General features: G+C 37.5%; 1 protein-coding gene across 1 annotated transcript; it reads left to right on the forward strand.

Annotated features, from left to right (window-relative positions):
- The first annotated feature begins 1,654 nt into the window (after window positions 1-1,654).
- SGMS2 (sphingomyelin synthase 2) lies at window positions 1,655-20,201 on the forward strand. Its single transcript, XM_025385531.1, has 5 exons — window positions 1,655-2,166; window positions 5,718-5,835; window positions 9,355-9,508; window positions 13,733-13,899; window positions 15,507-20,201. The coding sequence occupies exons 1-5, from the start codon at window positions 1,712-1,714 to the stop codon at window positions 15,708-15,710; spliced, it is 1,098 nt and encodes a 365-aa protein (XP_025241316.1). The 5' UTR covers window positions 1,655-1,711; the 3' UTR covers window positions 15,711-20,201.
- The last annotated feature ends 558 nt before the right edge of the window (window positions 20,202-20,759 follow it).

Raw genomic sequence — 20,759 nt, forward strand, 5'->3', positions numbered from 1 at the left:
CTTTATCTAGTGACCAGCACATCCCACTCCTTCCTTTCACAATATGCCAATCAGTCTTCTTCAGTAGTCTTTCATCGTTTTAGCCCTGTCTCTTTGGTTAGACTGCAAGCTCTTTGGCTGAATGTTCAGGTCAGGTGTTTTTCACTCCTTTTAATTTCCCCTACATAGCCCTCAGCACTGGGGCATTTAGGTGTACAGTAAACACTTGTGGCTTATTTGCCACCCATAATTGTAAACAGGCATTGCCTGTACATATTGACTGCCATTTTCACTTTTTTTTTCTTTCATTAAATAAAGGCTTAGCTGTCATCACTTTGAGTTTGTCCTCCTCAGTTTTCCCTGAAGTTACCCTGAAAGGGGGTGGGGGGCGCTTTAAAATGCAGTGGATTGTGCTTAAGTTGAGCAGTGTATCCAGGGAGGGGACTAATTACAAGGTTTGAAAACCTCATCAGGTGGCTGGCTTCTGTAGCAGGACTAAAAGACTGCTCTCCTAAATTGAGAACAGCTGGGGCCGTGTACGAGCAAGTATAAAAGAGGTGGCAGTGGCGCCCTGTGTCCTAAAGAAATGTGTGCTCTCTGGAACCTGTGAAGCTGAAGCCAAAGGTAGTTATCCTCATCAGTGTCGTGGTGGGTGAGTCCCCTGAGCTGGTCCTCTGGAGGCCCGTTTCTATTGTTTGGTAGAAATTGTGGTGGCTGCATCAAAATGTCGTTAGTTACTAATTTATCATGCCAATTGTAGTGAGGTATTTTTATCCTTCAAATAAATTCTACTTGTTACCTGCGTGAGAGACATAGCTAAAGCTTGGTATATCTTTTCAGAGTTATTTTGAAGACTGCCAGCTTTTCTTGTATATGACATGCATCTCTGAATATAAAAGGATAAACTGAGGCTGTGCCATTTTAAATATCTTGAATGTGGTGTTCTTGAATCTGTTCTTGAAAGCGAGCACTTAAAAAGACTTGTTTTTTAATTAGAAAATAGAAAATTGACTATTTTGACAAACGCAGAGAGTAACAATTATTCAATGCATATAAGCCGCTTACCAGTTTTGTATTCTTTCTTTATGGCTCATAGAAAATACAGTCTTTGGAAGGATTGATGTGATCTCTGGGTAATTTCTAGCTTATTATGACTTCATGGTTAGCAACAAGTGATAGTGTCTGATGAAGTGTTTGCAATGTTGGGTCCTGATTTTTCTTTAAGGAAATTTAAAGGGAACTGATTGTTAAAATGTTCCTATTTCCTATTTCTACCGATACTAGCTCAAAAAGAGATGAGAATTCCAAGATAAAACAGTTCAGTATTTTGTAAATCAACTTGATCTTGGCAGCTTTAACTAGGTTCTGACATTATGTTTATAAAGCAAATGACTTTGGTATTTGTTTCCTTATTTTAAGAATTTTTTTTTTGGATGGTTGATAATTGGACAAGCATAGTTTCTGAACATAATTTTGTTTTTCTTTTAGGTGGGATAGTAACATCTTTTTGAGGGAAGAATTGGCTTCCTTTCTTGAAAGTGGTGAAGGTACAGCATATAGTTGCATGGAAGGAACAGTAATCAGATGGCTACCTTCTACCTTTTGTGTTAGGAAACAAAGTCCATTGTAAGAGTCCATGTTGATCTTGGAAATAGAAGGATTGAAAAAAGCTAAATTTCCACAAAGAACAAGAACTTGACCATCTCCTTTTTGATCTGAAGACTAGGGGACAATGGATATCATAGAGACAGCAAAACTTGAAGAACATTTGGAAAATCAACCCAGTGATCCTACAAACACTTACACAAGACCCACTGAACCTGTTGAAGAAGAAAACAAAAATGGCAATGGTAAACCCAAGAGCTTATCCAGTGGGCTGCGAAAAGGCACCAAAAAGTACCCGGACTATATCCAAATTGCTATGCCCACTGAATCAAGGAACAAATTTCCACTAGAGTGGTGGAAAACGGGCATTGCCTTCATATATGCGGTTTTCAACCTCGTCTTGACAACCGTCATGATCACAGTTGTACATGAGAGGGTCCCTCCCAAGGAGCTTAGCCCTCCACTCCCAGACAAGTTTTTTGATTACATTGATAGGGTGAAATGGGCATTTTCTGTATCAGAAATAAATGGGATTATATTAGTTGGATTATGGATCACCCAGTGGCTGTTTCTGAGATACAAGTAAGTAAATCTAATGTTTTGGGGATTTGCCATGGGTTTGTTTTTGAGTTAATAGATGAGTAATTGAGATCATCTTTCCTTTTTATTCCAATAAATTCAGTCTTACCCAAACATTTGATGAAAGAAAGCAGTAGAAAGCTCTACCACATTGAATAAATTCAGTCACTATTCAGTAAGTGTTTGTTGAGCAACTGTGTATGAAAGTGGCAGTGTACAGCAGTACTGTGGTGGGTGACTCAGAGTTGATGAATTTAAGGTGCAGTTCCTGACTTCCAGCTATGGTATTTGTATGATAAATCAAGAGGCCTGGAAAGGAATAACATTCACTTCCATCATGTTTGTTATTTCAGGCTCTTGACAAGTGGGAAAAGGAATAGGTTGAGAAACTTTTTTCTCCATTACTCATAATGTGATGTCTGTATTGGTCTAGAGTCAATAGCCTGCTTTTAAGGTTTGCCTGGATTCAGTTCTCAAATTTTACATTTCTGTGGGGCTGGGTGTGTGGGTGTGGTTTTGGTTTTTTGTTTGCTTGCTATCTAGTTACAAGAGTTTAAGAAACTGAGTTTAGAACTGAATCCATGCGGTTTTGATTTTTAGATTTCTAAAGTAAACTTGCCCTCTGGTTTTCCTTGGACATCACAAAGGAGCTCATGGTTCACTGGGTTCAGCCTCCTCATTTTTGGAATAGTAGGAAATCAAGAAGAAATAAGTCAGGTACTTTTGCTTTGAAGACACTTAAGAATTGGACATAGCCCTGAAGTGGTTATTTCTGCTTCTCTATGTGAATTCTGACTCCTAGTCCATAAAAACAAAGGCTCCTTAATTCCTCCTTTCCTCTCATTCATCATTTAGACATTTGTTTTCTACTGGGATGGTAGTGATTAAATCACTAAAATATGATTTTGATCAAAACACTGACCATAATATGGAGTTTAAAAATGTAATATATGCTAACTTGTATACAATCTGAAGATTCCAGGTCAAATAGGATTTCAGTATTCATGCCACAAGATCATTCTTAGAGAATTCTGGCTGTATTGTTTTTCAGTTGGTAACATTTTTCATTACTTGATCAATTATAGGACTCTCAATGTGGTATATCCACTCAGACCCTAACACTGTTACTGTTTTGTGATTAGAGAAATTCAAAGAGTTCCCCAAATGCAACTTTGCAGTCTTAAAACCTTATTCCACAAACTGCAGTCATTCCTAAGCATTTTCCTTAATATAACTCTTCATGTGTTTCCTTAATATGCTTAAGTAATAGACTTAACTATGAGTTGTCTTTTACTTAAAAAAGTAACCTGCTCCTTAAATTGTTAAAGGATGCTTTATGCTAAAAGCAAAAAATGTATTTATGAACTTCAGTGTTTTTCTTTTTAGTGTCTGGAAATTAACACAATGTAAGAGAGCCTGCTAAGGCTGCAGATAATTTGCTTTCTCCTTTATTTAGAGCAAGGTTTTATTGATATATGTGTGAAACGAGAAATTGTCCAGGATCTGGTAAGTATGTGGACTCCACCCTGAAGTATAGTTTTTCCCTCAATTTAGCTATATTTTCATCTAGATTCTTTTTGAATTTTCATTAGATAGTTATTGTTAACTGCCTGTACTTACCACCTTAGATTTCAACATATCCAAACACAGGGTCACATAGCCAGACCATACATTTTAATGATACCCACTGTTTCAGTTGCAATTCACACAAGTTTGCCTTTTTACATTTGAAGTAGAATTGGATCTTACATTTTAGTAACTAGTAGAATAATTTTTATAACCTGTTTTGAGCATCCCAGCTGAATGAGGAATGTTGCTTACTCTCTCTTTTAAAAGCACCTTTCAAAGCTATGGTAAAAAAATCATTAGCACTAGTTCATTTTCTAAATAAGGCTGTAGAGTACATCTTTCACCTTCTAAGTTTTCTGTTTTGAGTACAGCTGAACTCAGAATGCTGGGATGAATGTAATTGACTCATAATAATTTCTGCTTATTACTTCACCTTGTCTAACAGCATGGAGCACAATTCAAAACAGCACTCTGTTGGAACCTGAGGTTGGATCAAAGGCTGAATTGGTTTTCCCTTAACCGAGGGGAGAAACTCAGCACTGTTTATTACCTGCTCCTTTTTAGTACCAGGAAAGGCAGAACTAGAATAGCAAACCTTTAAAGAAATGCCTTAGGGATAAATAAATACTCTCATCTACCAGTCTAGGTGGTGTTCCCTTCTATTTTTTTTTCTTTTGACCCCAGAAACCTTGGAATACTCTTAAAATAGCTATTGGAAACAGACAGCTGAAATATATATTTACACATAATTCTTGAAATTAGAAGTTCCAGATGGTACCAGAGTTAGACCTTGATTCATGTCAGAACCACAATCTTAGGGAAAACTTAAAATATGTCACATTACCTGAAACTGCCTGTTTTTCCCAAAGTCTTTGATCACTACCAGTCTTGAAAGCTTGAGAGCTCTGAAAATGAGAGACCTCGAGTAATATGTTTTATGTACTAAGGAAATAACACCTAGCAAGTCTAGGGGCTTTATGTGGAGTCCCACTCATCTCTTAATCCCCAGAGCCCAGAGCTTATAGACCTAACTATACAACAGAAAAGGAGCTGTCCTGTTCAGCTGGACTGAGGACTTTCAGACCTGTGATGCCCATTCAGATACCCATGAGGCAATGGTACAATGGCAGAGCCCTTCCCCTTTGAAGACAGGATCCTCAGTCATCCACTGGGAAGCCTGGCTTAGGCTGAGGACTCAGGTCATGAAGCACAGGGGCTAATGTTAGTTAAGACAACTTTCTTCCCACAGAAATATAAAGTGAAAAATGACTTGTGGGATTTTTTTGTCCTTTTTTGATCAAGATTGAATAAAATAATCAGCTTACAATTCACTATTAAATGTAATTAATTGTATGAGAACACTTATGGACATTTTCAAGATAGAGTTTTTTGAAAATCTATTTAGCCACAGAGAGAATAGTTCATGCCTGTGTTGTCAAAATACCTTCAGACGGTCCTCAAATAAACCCTGCTTATACCGTGGGTTAAATGTGTTGTCACATTTCCCTATGTGTCTAATGATGTAATGTCACCTTGACTCATTAGTTAATTCCTCTGTGATCGTAGCTTGCTTATTCCTTTCATATGTTCTCAAGAGAGGGTTTTAATGCAGTGAGTTGACTGAAAATACAGACAGGTTCATTGAATTCTCTGGTAAAGAGTGCCTTTGAGGAGAGGTGATTACGTAGACTCTTCGTCTACTTTAGTTCCCCCACTCCACACACACACATCCTTTGGAAGTCAAACCACCTAGATTTATTGCAGTAAGTGAATCTTCATTTTGAAAACTGTGGTGCAATCTCTCCATGGAACTGTAGGGATGGGCAACTCACAAGTAAGCCTTTAAACTCTGTGAAACTGTGGTTTGTTTGTTAATGCCATTCTGTACCGATTATTCTTTATCCTGTTAAACATTGTTTTATTTTTCATTAGGAATAAAAACAAACAGTAAACCTGTTTTTCCCCATCCCTATTTTTTCCTTTAGGTCAATAGTGGGACGCAGATTCTGTTTTATTATTGGAACTTTATACCTGTATCGCTGCATTACAATGTATGTTACTACTCTACCTGTGCCTGGAATGCATTTCCAGTGTGCTCCAAAGGTCAGTACTTCCAAACTACCACTTAGAAGAAACCAGGCAAACAGTCATTGATCACTTACCCTTTATTATACATTCTTCTAGACACTTTCCTATGTGTTAACTGAAATCTAGCATCTTTTCTGTCTTCTATTTAGATTTGAGAGGAAGAAATTAAAATGTATTTATAAAATATATTTTGTGCTAAAAAAAATATTTTCTGCTAACTGAAAATTACCATTGGGGGTTTGACTCTACTTTGTTACCTTCTCATTTACTTATTCATTAATGCATTCATTCTACAGGCATTAAGCTTATGTACCAGGGATTGTAGTAACCCAAACAATGTCCCTCTTCTGGAGCTTATATTCTATTAGGGATGACAAATTATAAACAAAGTCATAATTTGTCACATGATGATAAGTCAGGTGATTGTCACATGGAGAACAGCAGAGCTGAGTAAGGTGAAAGGGTGCTTGAGGGTTCTATTTGATATAGAGGTCAGGAAAGGCTTCTTTAATAACAAAGCATTTGGGCAGGAACCAAGACCAGGAAATGAGGCATGTGGATGGCATGAGAGCTCTAGGCTAAAACACTGCTTATTCACAGTGAATAAAGGAAGAGTAGGGAGGCCAGTGTGTCAGAGTGGAGTTGTGAAGGGTCGGGGTGTGCAGACCACAGATCACATAGGGTCTCGCAGTGCGGTATAGGAACTTCAGCCTTAGCGGTAGCAGTGGAAATAATGAGAAGTTGTTCAGTTCGGGATATAGGATATGCTAATAACTTGGATATGGGTTTGAGAGAAAGGAGTCAAGGATGACTCCAAGGTTTTTAGCAGCTGGAAAGAGAGAGTGGCCTTTGAGTGAGACAGTGCGTGAGGATGTCTTCTGAAACCGTCCTAAGAAGGAATTACAGTTTATCCAGGAAGAGCGAGTTCTTGAGAGAGCTGTTAATCATCTCGGACTTCAGTGCACCCTGGTTTACAAAATGGAAAATTACAAATCATGTGCTTTCTGGACAAAGGAATGAAGTCTAACATCATATTTTACTGAACACTAAGCAGATGTCTGAGGTGAAAGAAAAATCGAGCTTCTCTGAAGACGTCCACAGCCTCCCTCACCAAATATAGGTGTGGTTGGAGAAGCTATACTTTTCCAAAGCCATCAAAGCAGAAAATGTCTGTAATTAAAACAGTGTACATATTGAATTTAAACACTGGCTGATCTTAGTGAAGCTAATTTAAGGCGTAGGAGAAGTTCAGAAGTGTAATAAACACTTCTAAGGGGCTATTGCAATGTGTTAAATGGAGAAATGGCCACAGAAAAGAAGGCAAACCCATCTTAGTAACGGATGAGGTTTGCAGGATGAATTGCTATGATTATAGAAAGAAAGTAAATTAAAGATTGTCCTCCGTGGAAGAGTTGCAATCTTCAGAAGCCACATCAGTGCTGTTGGATAGCCAAGCTACGAATAGTCATAGTGGAACCTCTGGTAACATCCTTACTAATCATCTCCCAGGTTCACTTGTTGGGACCCCTTCCTGAAGCATAAACAAGCTATACATGCCTGAATCATGGTTCAGTAAAACAAACACAAATCACTTGGTTTGACTAGAGGTGAGGTGGTGTCATAGAACAGGCATCAGAGTTGTGTTCTGAATTTGGTTCGTCTGCTGGCTTTGGGTGCTGCTTAGATGTTTATGGTTACAAAGCTATTAGATAATCTACTTGTCTCCTGTGTTGCTGACTCTATAGAATGTCCTTCATGACTATAAGGAATATCAGAACTTTGTATATGGAAGCCACTCACTATGGAAAAGTGTCATATCTGTTATAGTAATTGATGCCTGTACCACTTGTAACTCACCAGACATACTTACAAGAGCCATCATAGTGAAAGCTTTGCTTTCCTAGTTTTCCAGTTGCCTTCTCCATTATGTATCCTATGGTTCACTTTTAATTTTTGGCTTAGAATTTGCTTTAATCTCCAATCCAAGTTTTGATTGACAGTCAGACAATCTGTGTTCTTCAAAGTGTGTTTAGATAAGTGTTGGCCCAGTTATTATAAAATGATTACATGAAATGATTTAGCTTTGCAAACCTATTTTTCCACATATAAGAATGTTTGGCTGGGAGAGCAACATTCCCCTTCCCTGAGAAAGCTTTCTAGAGTGAGCTATCCCTCACCTTGGCCACAGGTGGCCAAACACCTACTTTTTTTTTTTTTTTTTTGAGACAGAGTTTTGCTCTTGTTGCCCAGGCTGGAGTGCAATGGTGCAATCTTGGCTGACCACAACCTCCACCTGCCAGGTTCAAGCAATTCTCCTGCCTCAGTGTCCCAAGTAGCTGGGATTACAGGCATGTGCCACCACACCTAGCTGTTTTTTTTTTTTTTTTTTTTTTTTTTTTAGTAAAGACAGGGTTTCTCCATGTTGATCAGGTTGATCTCGAACTCTCGACCTCAGATACTTACCTTCTTAATGGAAGAAACAATGTAGATGATAAGCTTTCCTATTTGGCAGCAGCCAAGTTGGTCTCTCCTGTACCTAATGTACCACCCATTGCACTCCAGCCTGGGTGAAAGAGCAAGACCCTGTCTCAAAAGGTCTTTCTGTATTTCTCTCCCGTGTATTCTATTACATGATTTTTTTTCTGAGCATTATTCTTTGATTTTCTCAGTCAATTTGCTCTACACTCGTCTGATCTGAATCCCCCACCCAATCTAGCCCCTCAATAATTCAGTATTCCAATTTTCTGTGCCTACAGTTTTGACCAACTCCTTCCTGTATGATTAAATTGTAATGGAGTACAAACCTCTCCAGCCCTTGGCCTAGCCCAGCATTGTTTCTCATGTCATCACAGTGGCTTTGTGGGGCTGCTGCACCTTGTCCAAAGGAGCTCTCCTAGCCTCCTGCCATAGCACACAGGCTATTTCTTTAGGGATGTTTTTCCTAATCAAAGCTACTCGTTTTTAAAGCTGCCAGTGCATCCCTAATCCATCATTTTCAAACCTATTTAAATTATTTAATGAGTTGCAACTCCTCTTCTTAATTGTAAATGTTTTGATCAGACATTAATACAGCTATATGTCTGTCCACTTTAGGCTGCCCACCTAATACAAGGTACCAATTCACTGTAGAGAATATTGGTAATGTGGTATGCAGCTGAATCAAATATTAACCATTCAAAACCCTCACTTCCCCCTGCAAAAAGGAAAGAAAGTAGCTTTGATCTGCTTTTTAGCACATAGTCGTGGTGAAGTCATTGGTTATTAATATTTTTAAAAGCTTTGCCCAAGGACACACCACCACCAAGACATATTATTAGTAACATATTGAATAATTTAAAACATGTCAATAAAACTTGCCAATAAATGAATAAAACCCAGTTTGAGGAGCTTCTCCTTGGATTCTTTTTGACTTTTTAGGTTAAAAAGAAAAAAAAAAATCACAACCTGGTGTCCTTTCTAAGAGTCACACAATTAGACTGAAACATGATTTTAGCCACTTGTAAATTCCCTTCTTAATCTTCTTGTGTCGTTCAGCTTAATGGAGACTCTCAGGCAAAAGTACAACGGATTCTACGATTGATTTCTGGTGGTGGATTGTCCATAACTGGATCACATATCTTATGTGGAGACTTCCTCTTCAGCGGTCACACGGTTACACTGACACTGACTTATTTGTTCATCAAAGAATGTAAGTAATAGCCCATTCCCACTGAACTGATAACTGTAGTGGGAGGGGTCCCTGGGCTGTGAAATTGATAGGAGCCCTTATTCTCTTGGGATTGATAAGCTGTGAAAGAGACAGGGGTGTGTGTGTGTGTATATAAAATTTCAACTAGTCATATGTGATTTGAACCTTGAAGGCTTAAAACTTGGCCCTGGCTTCTCTCTAGCATTTAACATGCCTCTAAAACATCTCCCTTCTTGGTTAGTACTTCTTAAGGTATGAAAATCTATCTTAATATTAGAATTAATTGTTAATTTTATTGCAAAAAGGATTGGTACATTCTAAAGACAGTTGTAATGACCTTTGCATTATTTGTAGAACACTTCCATTCTAGCATTCCAAATAATTCAGTTAATGTGTTCCTCTTTTTAAAACATTTCCAAGTCCCACTTTATTCTAATTTCATCATTTTCCAGCACTTTCTATGCTTTCATAGGAGTCTTCATGGACCATTTTGCCAATACTGATTATTTTCTTCTCAAGAAGAAATGTGGTGGCAAAAAATAAAAATCTTTCTATATTTATATGCTTAGTTCACATTATACAAAATCCTTGGGTTTTCTAGTAGGTTTTATGGCCAAAATCATGTCTATCATGTCTTGTTCTTTGTCGGGTTGTACTGTTTTAGCTGCCCAGTAGATCCCATTTTTATATATTTCCGAGGTTTTGTATATTTAGGCCTGTTACCTCAAAATCCTTTTGAAGTAATAATGCTTCTCCCTTCAGGTTTGCAAAGCTGGTCAGTATTACCCTTCATCTTTAGTTCCAAGTTACCTCATGCCAGTATTTTTTAGAGGTTTATCTTAATCCTTTTCACTGGACATATTTAAAAGGAGGTCTTTCAGCAGAGAGCAGCAGAAGGCAGCTTCCCCTCCCCTGTCCTCCTTGCTCTTCCCTCCTCACTTGGCCCTTTGTTAATCCAAATAGGTTCATCCTAATTGAATGGTGGTGTGGAAGTTAAGGGTTATCTTCAGTGGTACAGAAGTGAATTATTGCCCCTTTGATTACCTGGGGTATTTGGTTTAAGTTCTGCTGTGAGGGCAAGATGACAAAAGAGTTGAGGTTCTCTGTAGTAGATGAAGTCAAGTCTTTTTTTGTGAGAATTGTAGCATCTCTTTGTTGCTTCCTTTGTAAATTCTACATACAGACCTGCGGTAGGGAGAATATTGGGATACATGTGGGGTCTTCATACTTGACTTAAAAGTTGAAGCCTCTGCAACTTTTCCCTTATTTCTATTCTCACACTCTTGGGGTGGTGGGGTGGGTCCTGGATCTGTCTCTGCACCATCATCAGAGGATGGTCTCTTCCTTAAATTTAGTCACTCCATTTCTAATATTGAGTTATTGGTTCTGGGGGGTTGGGTGGAAGGATATATGTTGCTATGGTTCTAACTCTAATTTTGCCAAGGAAAGTTCCATCAGTGTGCAATGTAAGATCAGTCATTGTCTAGTCTAGATGTACATTTGAGTTTCGGATCTTCTCTCTAATCTGAGGATCATAAAAAACTTACAGAAGGAGATGGGGATGAGGGTGGAGGTGGGGAAGGGCATTTCAGAGTGAAGGCATTGTAGGTTTAAAGTAATAAAAACACCCCCAGGAAACTTAGATTCAGTTTTCTAAAATAACTGAAAACCAACTGATATTAACTGTATTAGTCTGTTTTCACACTGCTGATAAAGACATAACCAAGACTGGGTAATTTATAAAGAAAAGTGGTTTAATGGACTGACAGTTTCATGTGGCCGAGGAGGCCTCACAATCATGGTGGAAGGCAAAAGCCACATCTTACATGGCAGCAGACAAGAGAGAATGAAAACCAAGCAAAAGGGGTTTCCCCTTATAAAACCATCAGATCTTGTGAGACTTATTTACCACCACAAGAACAGTATGGGGAAAACCACCCCCATGATTCAGTTATCTCCCACCAGGTCCCTCCCACAACACATGAGAATTATGGGAGCTACAATTCAAGATGAGATTTGGGTGGGGACACAGCCAAACCATATCATTAACAATATTAGCAAATAGACATAATACTTACTCTGTCCCAGGCACTATTCTAGGGCCTTGATGTAAATTAACTCATTTGATCCTTACAACCACCGTCTGAGGGATGCATTACTTTTTTCCCATTTTTCAGATGAGTAAACTTAAGCATAGAGAAAGTGATTGGCCACAGTGCATAGCCATCATTTGGAGAAGCAGGTATTCAAGTTGAAGCAGGCTGAATCCAGAGGTTTTGCTTTTAATTTCTTGGCTGTGTTTAGAACTTTGGAAATTCAAGCTGGTTGACTCTATTGTACTGCCAAGGAATAGTATACTTATCAATAAGCAGGGACATTGCTCATTATTGTACATTCTTTTACCTCAGAGCAACAGCAAGGCAACTTGTGATTGATTTTATACTTTAATGAAGGCCACTCAGTATGTAGAGACATTTTTCCCCAAGACATGATTTTGACTAGAGGTTTCTAAAATTGTGTAAATTTATATGTAGCATGCAAGGAATACCATTTTGCTTTCTCCAATTTTTGGTGAGAAATAAAGGGACATATCTGTAATACTTAACACAAACTCAATTTTATAGTCAATTCTGTATATAAGCCGAGCATTCCATGTTTATGTCTGCTTTTTTTCTAGGCAATTAGGAAAAACATTTATCTTCTAAATTATACTGTACGTTCTTGTTCTGAGTAAGCAGTGGTTCCAGTGGTTTCTTTGAAAAGTCTGCTTCTAGAATTAGATGCATCATTTATATATATATTTTTACTTTCCGCCTTTTGATCAGTTTGGACTCTTTCCTTCTTTGCTATGTTGTCATGAGTAGATTTAAATTTAGTTGTGAGAGCACGTGAAAATGTGGCACCAGGACCATTTTGGGGTTAACAAGGGAGGGCTTCATACAGTCGCGCAAATATTATAATTGGTGTGTAGATTCCTGATAAAATTAGCCTGGAGAAATCAGACTAGCTGTTAGTGCCAAACATCTGGCTAGTAGAGAACAGTTTTTTGGTTTTTCACATTGCCACCCTACCAAGTCCATTGTCTCTATTATTTAATGCCTCCTAGGGCTAGAATTCCACACAGACAGTGATGTTAACTACTATTTGTGTCATCATCTAGCTCATTGTTATCCCTAGGGGATGAATGAGAAAGTAAGAGGATTACCATTTTGCCATTTCTATTTCAAAACACCTTCTATTCAATCTTTTCTTTGGGTCAGCCAGTGTTCTCAGTTAATGAGTGGTGGGCCCAATGTGGTAGCATAATAGGAAATACATTTTTATGAGAAAGCACTGCTGGGGTTTCCAGCCATTGCTAAAACCTCACTTGCAATTCCATGAGTAGTAAAGAGGATTCAGGCCACCTCTATACCTACTTCAGCTTTGCTTCTTGTGAATAAACAAATGCAAAATAGCTCTAGTTTGCCCAAACATTTTGAACTTCTAAGGTAAATACCAGATGACCTATACATTGGGAAGCAGGATTGCTAAGAGACCTTAGTGAGTGCCATAGTTGTTTCTTACAGCTGGTAAGTAGAATGAACTTTTAAGTGGCCTTACCAGGAAGGCTGAGTCCATAAGTGAATGGTCAGGAATCCTAACCTTTACAGAGGGAATATTTTATAGTTGCTATTGGCAATAACAGTGTAAAATTGCTGAGAATCAAAATACTGCTAGCCACAATGCCATTCCTTCTGACGCCCTTACCCTACACATACCCCTGGAGAACTAATATAAATTTAAAACCTGAAATTACTCCTGTTTTCCCATTTCCCTCCTTATTTTCATAGACAACCACCTTTTCTTTTGACCCCTACTATCTTTCTTTCCAGTGGGAAAGTGGCTCCTTTATGTGAGCCAGTATGCAATTCCAGCCAACCTAATAAACAATTCTGTTCTCTTTCTTATGAAACAGCTTATTCACATGGGCAAGGCCTAGAATGTCTAGTGTTACCAGCTTCCCCAGTGAATGACTATTACACCCACTGCCAGGGAGCCCCTCTGCCTCCCTCCTACCTGAGCAGATCCTGGGCAGTTCATAGTGACTCAGTTTACGTTCTCAGTTTTCTCCTTCTGGTGACCTCTTGATCCTGGGTTATTCTACTTAAGGTCGTTAGGACGGACTGTGATCATTATATTCATCTCTGGGAATCTTATTAACTCTGTAATTTTTCTGCTGTCCAGATTCGCCTCGTCACTTCTGGTGGTATCATTTAATCTGCTGGCTGCTGAGTGCTGCCGGGATCATCTGCATTCTTGTAGCACATGAACACTACACTGTCGATGTGATCATTGCTTATTATATCACAACACGACTGTTTTGGTGGTACCATTCAATGGCCAATGAAAAGGTGAGAGCAGTGAAGATGCTTGGATAATTTCTTTGCTTTGAATGCAGTGGACCCTTTTCATGTCGTGGGGTTTTAGATAGCTTAATTGGGGATAACTGATGTTGCCACATTCACTTAAACATATATCCATTACTGCTTTTTAAAATAAAGCAAAGAACTTCACAAATATGAATGCCATTTATGGATAAAGATGCCATAAGGTTATGGAGCACAGTGCATCACTAACTCAGGTAATTTATACTAGAATGAAGAAATATATGTACTAAATTAAAATTTAGGAACCTTCTCTGTAAAGGCATTGTAGTGCAGCTGGGTAAGACATAATCCCTGCCTTCAACTTAAATTAATTTTAAGGAGAAGGTAACAGCTATTTAAAAAAATTTTTTTTTTTTTTTTTTTTTGAGACAGTCTTGTTCTGTTGCCCAAGCTGGAGTACAGTGGTGCAATCTTGGCTCACTGCAACCTCCACCTTCCAAGTTCAAGCGATTCTTGTGCCTCAGCCTCCCAAATTGCTGGGATTACAGGTGCACCCCACCACGCCTGGCTAATTTTTATTTTGTATTTTTAGTAGAGACAGGGTTTCACCATGTTGGCCAGGCTGGCCTTGAACTCCTGACCTCAAGTGATCCTCCTGCCTCAGCCTCCCAAAATGCCAGGATTACAGGCGTGAACCACCTTGCCCGGCTGATAGCAGCTATTGTTTAAAATCACAAACTAAATAGCTTATGAATGACTGGATTTGGTATATCCTCTGGTGATAATGATGCTCTCTGGCTTCCCTTCCGATTCTTCCTCATTTGCTACTGCTGCTTCCTTGTTTCCAGATACCCTTTTCTTTCTTCTCCCATTCATACTTAAAGAGCTAGCTCAAATGCCACCTCTTTTTTCTGTAACTCTTGCTCTCTTCCTCTGGTCCCAAGGCAGAATTATTCCTCCCAGTCTCTGTTTTCTCCTAGTCTTGGTAAGTGTCCTTGGTATAATAGAGTTAGTCTGTGTACCATGACTTACTTATCTTTGAATAGACTTGCCATATTGTCAATTTGGAGAATTTGTGAGCAATTGAAATATGACATTTCCAAAGGATCGACATCCAACTTTTGGTGTCCACTAATAAATGCTCTTTCTATGGATTACTTTATTTCTCTTTGTAGCTCTGTTTCCTATTTTGTAGTCTCCTATTTCCATCTTCCTTCTTACACTTCCATCTAGTTGACTGCTGACAACACTGAACCAAAATTTTCATCTTTCCTCTTAAATGTGTTCAACCTTCTGAGCTCTTCTTTCACTCTTTGACCCCTAGATTTGATCACTCACACATCCTGAAAATTATTCCTCCTGAGTAATTCTGACATCCACTCCCAGAGTCTCCATTCTTACTGGAATTGCAGGCAAAAGAAATTGCATGAGCCACAAAGGAAGGAAAGACACCTAGGTGTGTTAGGGGACCGGAGTCATGGTAGAGTTAGGGAAAGGACATGAAAATCATTACTGCTATGTGATCTGAATTCTGTTTTCCTTAGGTTACAGTGAATGCCAATTTAAGACAATAATTAGGATGCAAATTGAGAAAGATATGTCTCATTTTACTTTTTTTCTACCATTTGCAGAACTTGAAGGTCTCTTCACAGACTAATTTCTTATCTCGAGCATGGTGGTTCCCCATCTTTTATTTTTTTGAGAAAAATGTACAAGGCTCAATTCCTTGCTGCTTCTCCTGGCCGCTGTCTTGGCCTCCTGGCTGCTTCAAATCATCATGCAAAAAGTATTCACGGGTTCAGAAGATTGGTGAAGACAATGAGAAATCGACCTGAGGAGCAAAACAAAGGCATCAGCTCTTACACCAAAAGAGTTAACGCTGTAACCAAAGGTATAGTTTTGTTTTTTATTTTAGGAGAAATGACTGGTAAATGAAGAAATGGACCAAATTTTGTGTAAATGAATAGAAAGATGAACAAAGTATTACCCTTTGACTGTTTTTCTTCTTCATCCCGAGAAAGATACATTCTCTTGCAGCTCTTCATTCATTGGTGACAAGCCCCCACCCTGGGACTTTACTAATGAGCTTGTTAAAGAGGTGCCAAAGAACATATTCCTCCTTTCTTTATTCTTTCTCCACCAAAACCCTCTACTTCAGAATTTTTTCAGGATATTTTTCCTCCCAAGGTGAGAAGAATGTGTTAATATTTTAAATAAAATATCTGGACATCTACAGCCACTGTGTAAATAGAACAGCCTAATGCTGAGAGTGGTTTCTAGCATTAGGTTTAGCAAGGGGAAGATCCACGGGTTGTGCGTCAGCTTTGGGTGAATTTTGTTTCTACCCTGTCACGTGGAAAGTTAGGGTTGAGTCCAGGAGTGCACACTGCTGCTGCCACCCAACGCGCTATGTATCACTTTTAATTTTTTTTGTTTTGTTTTGTTTTTAAAAGATCATTTTATCTTAAAAAGGAAAGCTGATCCAAGTAAACATGAAAGTATTTGACACACCCCACAGATTTTACATGTGTGTAAACGTTTCACTTTAAAATCTCTATGACAGACACACAGGAAACATGAGGTGGTTTCTGTTAATGAGTGGCCCTTGAGTACACACTTAGATGCTGTCTGCCCTGTAAATTTGGATCTGGTGCCCCAGGGCAGTCAACTCTTCTAGCATAGGCTGAAAACACATGTGTGTCAACTGAGGCTCACGCCACTTGGGGAATGAGCCTGTTTCCCTTCCAGGCCAGGCCCTGGTGTGAGATCAATTTTAGGGCTCCTAATTGGAGCACAGAAATATATTTGGTCAAATTTCATTGAAGGTGATTTCTTCCTTTTTATATTGTACTTTATGGAAAAACCAAGACGGAACCTGAAAGTTAATGTATCCTTGCTAAAAATGTGTCCTTGCTTTTAGCAAGAGACTCAGCTTCTCATAACTAGTCCTAAGGACATATGCCACAATTGAGTAATTTTACTTCTACCCTGTGAAAATAACATGGTGCTGCACTATAATATACTCTCGGAATCAGTGTGTTAGTTACAGCTACACAGTGAAGGGGGATAACTGTTTCTAAATTTCTTTAAGGTGATGCCAAAAAAATGGATTAAAAAAAATCCGATCAGATTTAATGTTATCGGATTTAGTGCATTATTTAATGCTATTGAATCTTTTGGATAATTCTTGGCTTAATTTCTTAACTACTTTTGAAGGTTGATTTGCAAGACTTTTAGAAACCTTAGAAAAGTTTTAAGGTTGCAAAGTTATCAACACTAGGGCAGAGGGTGGAGAGGCCAATGCGGGTAGAAGGAGGCAGTTATGTTTATATTGAAGGTGAAATTTGTCTTTCATTTGGAATGGAAAACATTCCCAAATTTATCATTATAAACTAGTCAGCCTTGACTGCACAAAATTGACCTTTAAATTGTTTGAGAAAAGCACAATGCAAATCGTTCAGAAGCGTCAACATTCTTCGGTGCTAAAATCTTGTGTATGTTTTCAGAATGGCTTTTTCTGTGTGTCATAGAATAATCACTAAAGGAAAGGTAGTTGAATTTAATGTCATGAAGCAAGACTCTTTAATTCAGTTATTTTAAACAAGAATTAAAACCCCAAACATTCTTGGCAGGCTTTGAAGCACACTGAATTTTCCAGTATTTCTTATTAAATACACCAATAATAAACATATGCCTAGTATGCCGAGTTTAGACATAATTCTATATAATGTTCACTTATATTCATTTATTAAATAGCAAAACTTGTGCAAGAACAAGGTGTTCTACTTGAAAACACTGATTTTTAAGTTCCTGTTGCCTGATTATAAAGAAAATAATCTGACACAGAAGCCTGGATTTTACTCTCCTAACACTGGTGTTTTCCTTGAGCCTCTAATTCAAATAAGACAAATCGATACACCTTACAACCTTATTCAGCTGTGTCTGGATAACCCACCTTTCGTCTATTGAATAAAAAAAAAGTGTTTAAACTTAATAAATAAAAAAAAATTGTGTACCAATTACTACAGACCCCCTGAAACAGTAAGCCTTGGATTTTAGTCAAGTAATCCAGTTTTTTAATTTTAAAAAAACCCCATCACCTCTTAAAGAACTTTAAAAACACCTGTGATGCCAATGTGGCCACTGCCACTGCCATGTCTTTACACGCATGTGTCGTATAGCTCTGTCATTCAGTTGAGGAAGTCCATGGTTTGCAAATAAGGGTGGGAGAATCAAAATTTCAGGATGGTAAAAAAAAAAAAACATAGTAAAACCCATTTACATATAGAAAAGAAAACTTGACCTTCAACCCAGTGTGCCACTTTGGGATATAAAACAAGTATGATCTTGCCTTTGAAATCATAAATGTTTGGAGCACCTATTCTTTGCCAGTTAAGATACATATCTTATTATCCCTTTTTTTGTTTTTAAGTCTGTGCTCCTGTTGAAGCTTTTCCTGTAATTTAGGTTGTCTGTGAAATACCTATAACATATAATTCCTACAGAGTATGCCACATTTTTTTTTCTAAATGATTTCAAATGAAGTTCTCTCAGATCCTATCATTGAACTCGTCCACTAGATCTGAAAATAAAGCATCCTTTCCCGAGTCCACTTGAACTAATTGTGAATTTGTTACTTAACTTACTGGCATCTTGGGAAACAAGTTTTGCTGTGGAAGGAAGGCTGTTTTGAGAGTGAGCATTGAGTCTACTCTGGTTTGTGGATGACATTGCATTAGGGTTCTTTGCTGTATTACCAGTGCCCCCTTGTGGCAATATACTTTATGACTAGGAATGCAAACACCACTTTTAAAAGCCTGTTTTCAAGTTTTTGAAAGGCATTTGTTTTGTTATGTGTGCCAATAATCTGAAAGTATCATGTGAAAGGAATTATTTTAAAAGCATTTTAAACCTTTCCCAAAGGTAAAATGTGCTCAGATGATAGGCACGTGTAATTCTAACCTTTTATCCATTTAATCAAAGAAAATTTGTAGAACATTTTTACCTCTCATGATCACAATCATTAGTGTCTCCCTTTATAACGATCTATATTTTGTTTACTTTGAAACACCAAATTTGTTGTCTTGTTTTTTTTTTACATGATAGAACTCATGCAGTTTCTTTTTTCATTGAAAGTTCATATCTTGCCCCTTAAATAGTTTGAACATTTCTTTCTTAATTATTTTTTGTTTTTGTTCTGCACTGTAAAACTGATTAAAACTTTAAGCCAATCTTAATGCACTAGCCTCTGTAGTGTAAGGAAGTGTGAGAAGGAATTTCTTAATGAGTTTACATGTTTAAATCAAGCATATTATAAGTTATATGCCATGTGTTGAAGGCTTTTCTATTTATATATATAAAGATTTTTAGTATTTGTTTTTAATGTCCTTGTGTTGCAATAATTTAACGCCTTTGACTCAGTTGCTGAAAATATTTCTTCTATAAAGAAGTGCTCTTGACTTCAACACCCAAACACTGAAAATCATGTCAATGGTACCCAAAGATAAGTTTTTATACAGATACACACCTTATAAGTTCTGATTTATTTTCTTACTCATTAATCTATGCTATGTTCTAAATAAATCATGAATGAGAAGAGTGCTTTATTGTGGAATTATTTAAAACTATCCTTTAAAAGAAAAAGAGGAAATGATGAACAAAAACTAATCTAATTGCCAAGTTGGAATTCATTATTTAATTTACCTCCTATGCAATGATTAATGCTGCAAAACGTATGGTTATGTTACCGTATATTCACAAAAGAAATATTATTACAAGGTTTCAGAGGTAGCCAATTGCATTCTTTTGGAAATTTACTGTACTGTTTCAATGTGTTAAGTGCCTTGTTGTAAAGTAAAATTTTAAGTCTAGAATTCATTATTTTCCTGACATATATTTTTCATTGTATCTACTGTATGCTATTGTGATAGTTTTATGAAATGCTTACATTTTAATCAAGTATGTAAATTTCAGAAGCTCTTTTCTCCTACCCACCAGTACCTTAATCATTGGTTTATCACATTGGATTCAAATTCAGGTTCCTTTTTTGATAAAGAGGAAATTTGTTTTCCATGCTTGTGATTTTGTGTTTGTAAACATTTCAGGAGGAATTTAGGAGTGTAACTATAGTTTATACTTCTAAAATGTTGTCTTACATTTACATTTTTAAGTGCCTAACTGTTGAAACTGATTTATGTTTCTCTTCTAAAGGGGATATGTGTACTTGGTTTCTAATCTCTTTGGTTTTGCTTTTTTAAAAATGCAAGAGCCTATACTTTGTATTTACCTAATAAACCACAATGATATCAACAGTCTTTTCAAAATTATTACTGTTTCTTTCTGTTTACAAAATGTGTCATTTTTAAAAGAGTTCTAGTTTTAGAGTACTTGTTAAAACCACAAGAGGGATATTTTCTTCGAAGACTATTTTTAAAATAAAGTAATAACTTTCAATTAATGGATTTAAGGTGAAAAATAATTCAGAACAATACAAGGTCATTCATGGAGAAGAAAATCACACATTCCATGATTCTGATTTTCACTGTTCACAAGAAGACAAAGTCACTCATGAAAAGCAGACCCCTTTCTGTCACTAGGTCTCCTTATGCCTTCACAAGACAGAAGCCTAAGGTAATGTCCTCAACTGGAGTTTGCTAGACATTGCAACAGCAAGGTGCAGAAAGTTGGTTTTGAACCTGCTGATGACAAATGCCCCTCCTCCAAGATAAATTTTGTAAAAGCAATTCAGTGGGGTGAAGTGAATAGGATAAGATAATAAGGTTCAAAGAGTAAGTTACAGGAGATAGTCCATGCTTTATCCTTGGATTGTCTAGAAATGATAGAGCATAGATCAGAATAGTTTTTCTGCCACCTCCACTCAGACC

This window comes from Theropithecus gelada, chromosome 5 (genome assembly GCF_003255815.1).
Source record: "Theropithecus gelada isolate Dixy chromosome 5, Tgel_1.0, whole genome shotgun sequence".
NCBI lineage: Eukaryota > Metazoa > Chordata > Mammalia > Primates > Cercopithecidae > Theropithecus > Theropithecus gelada.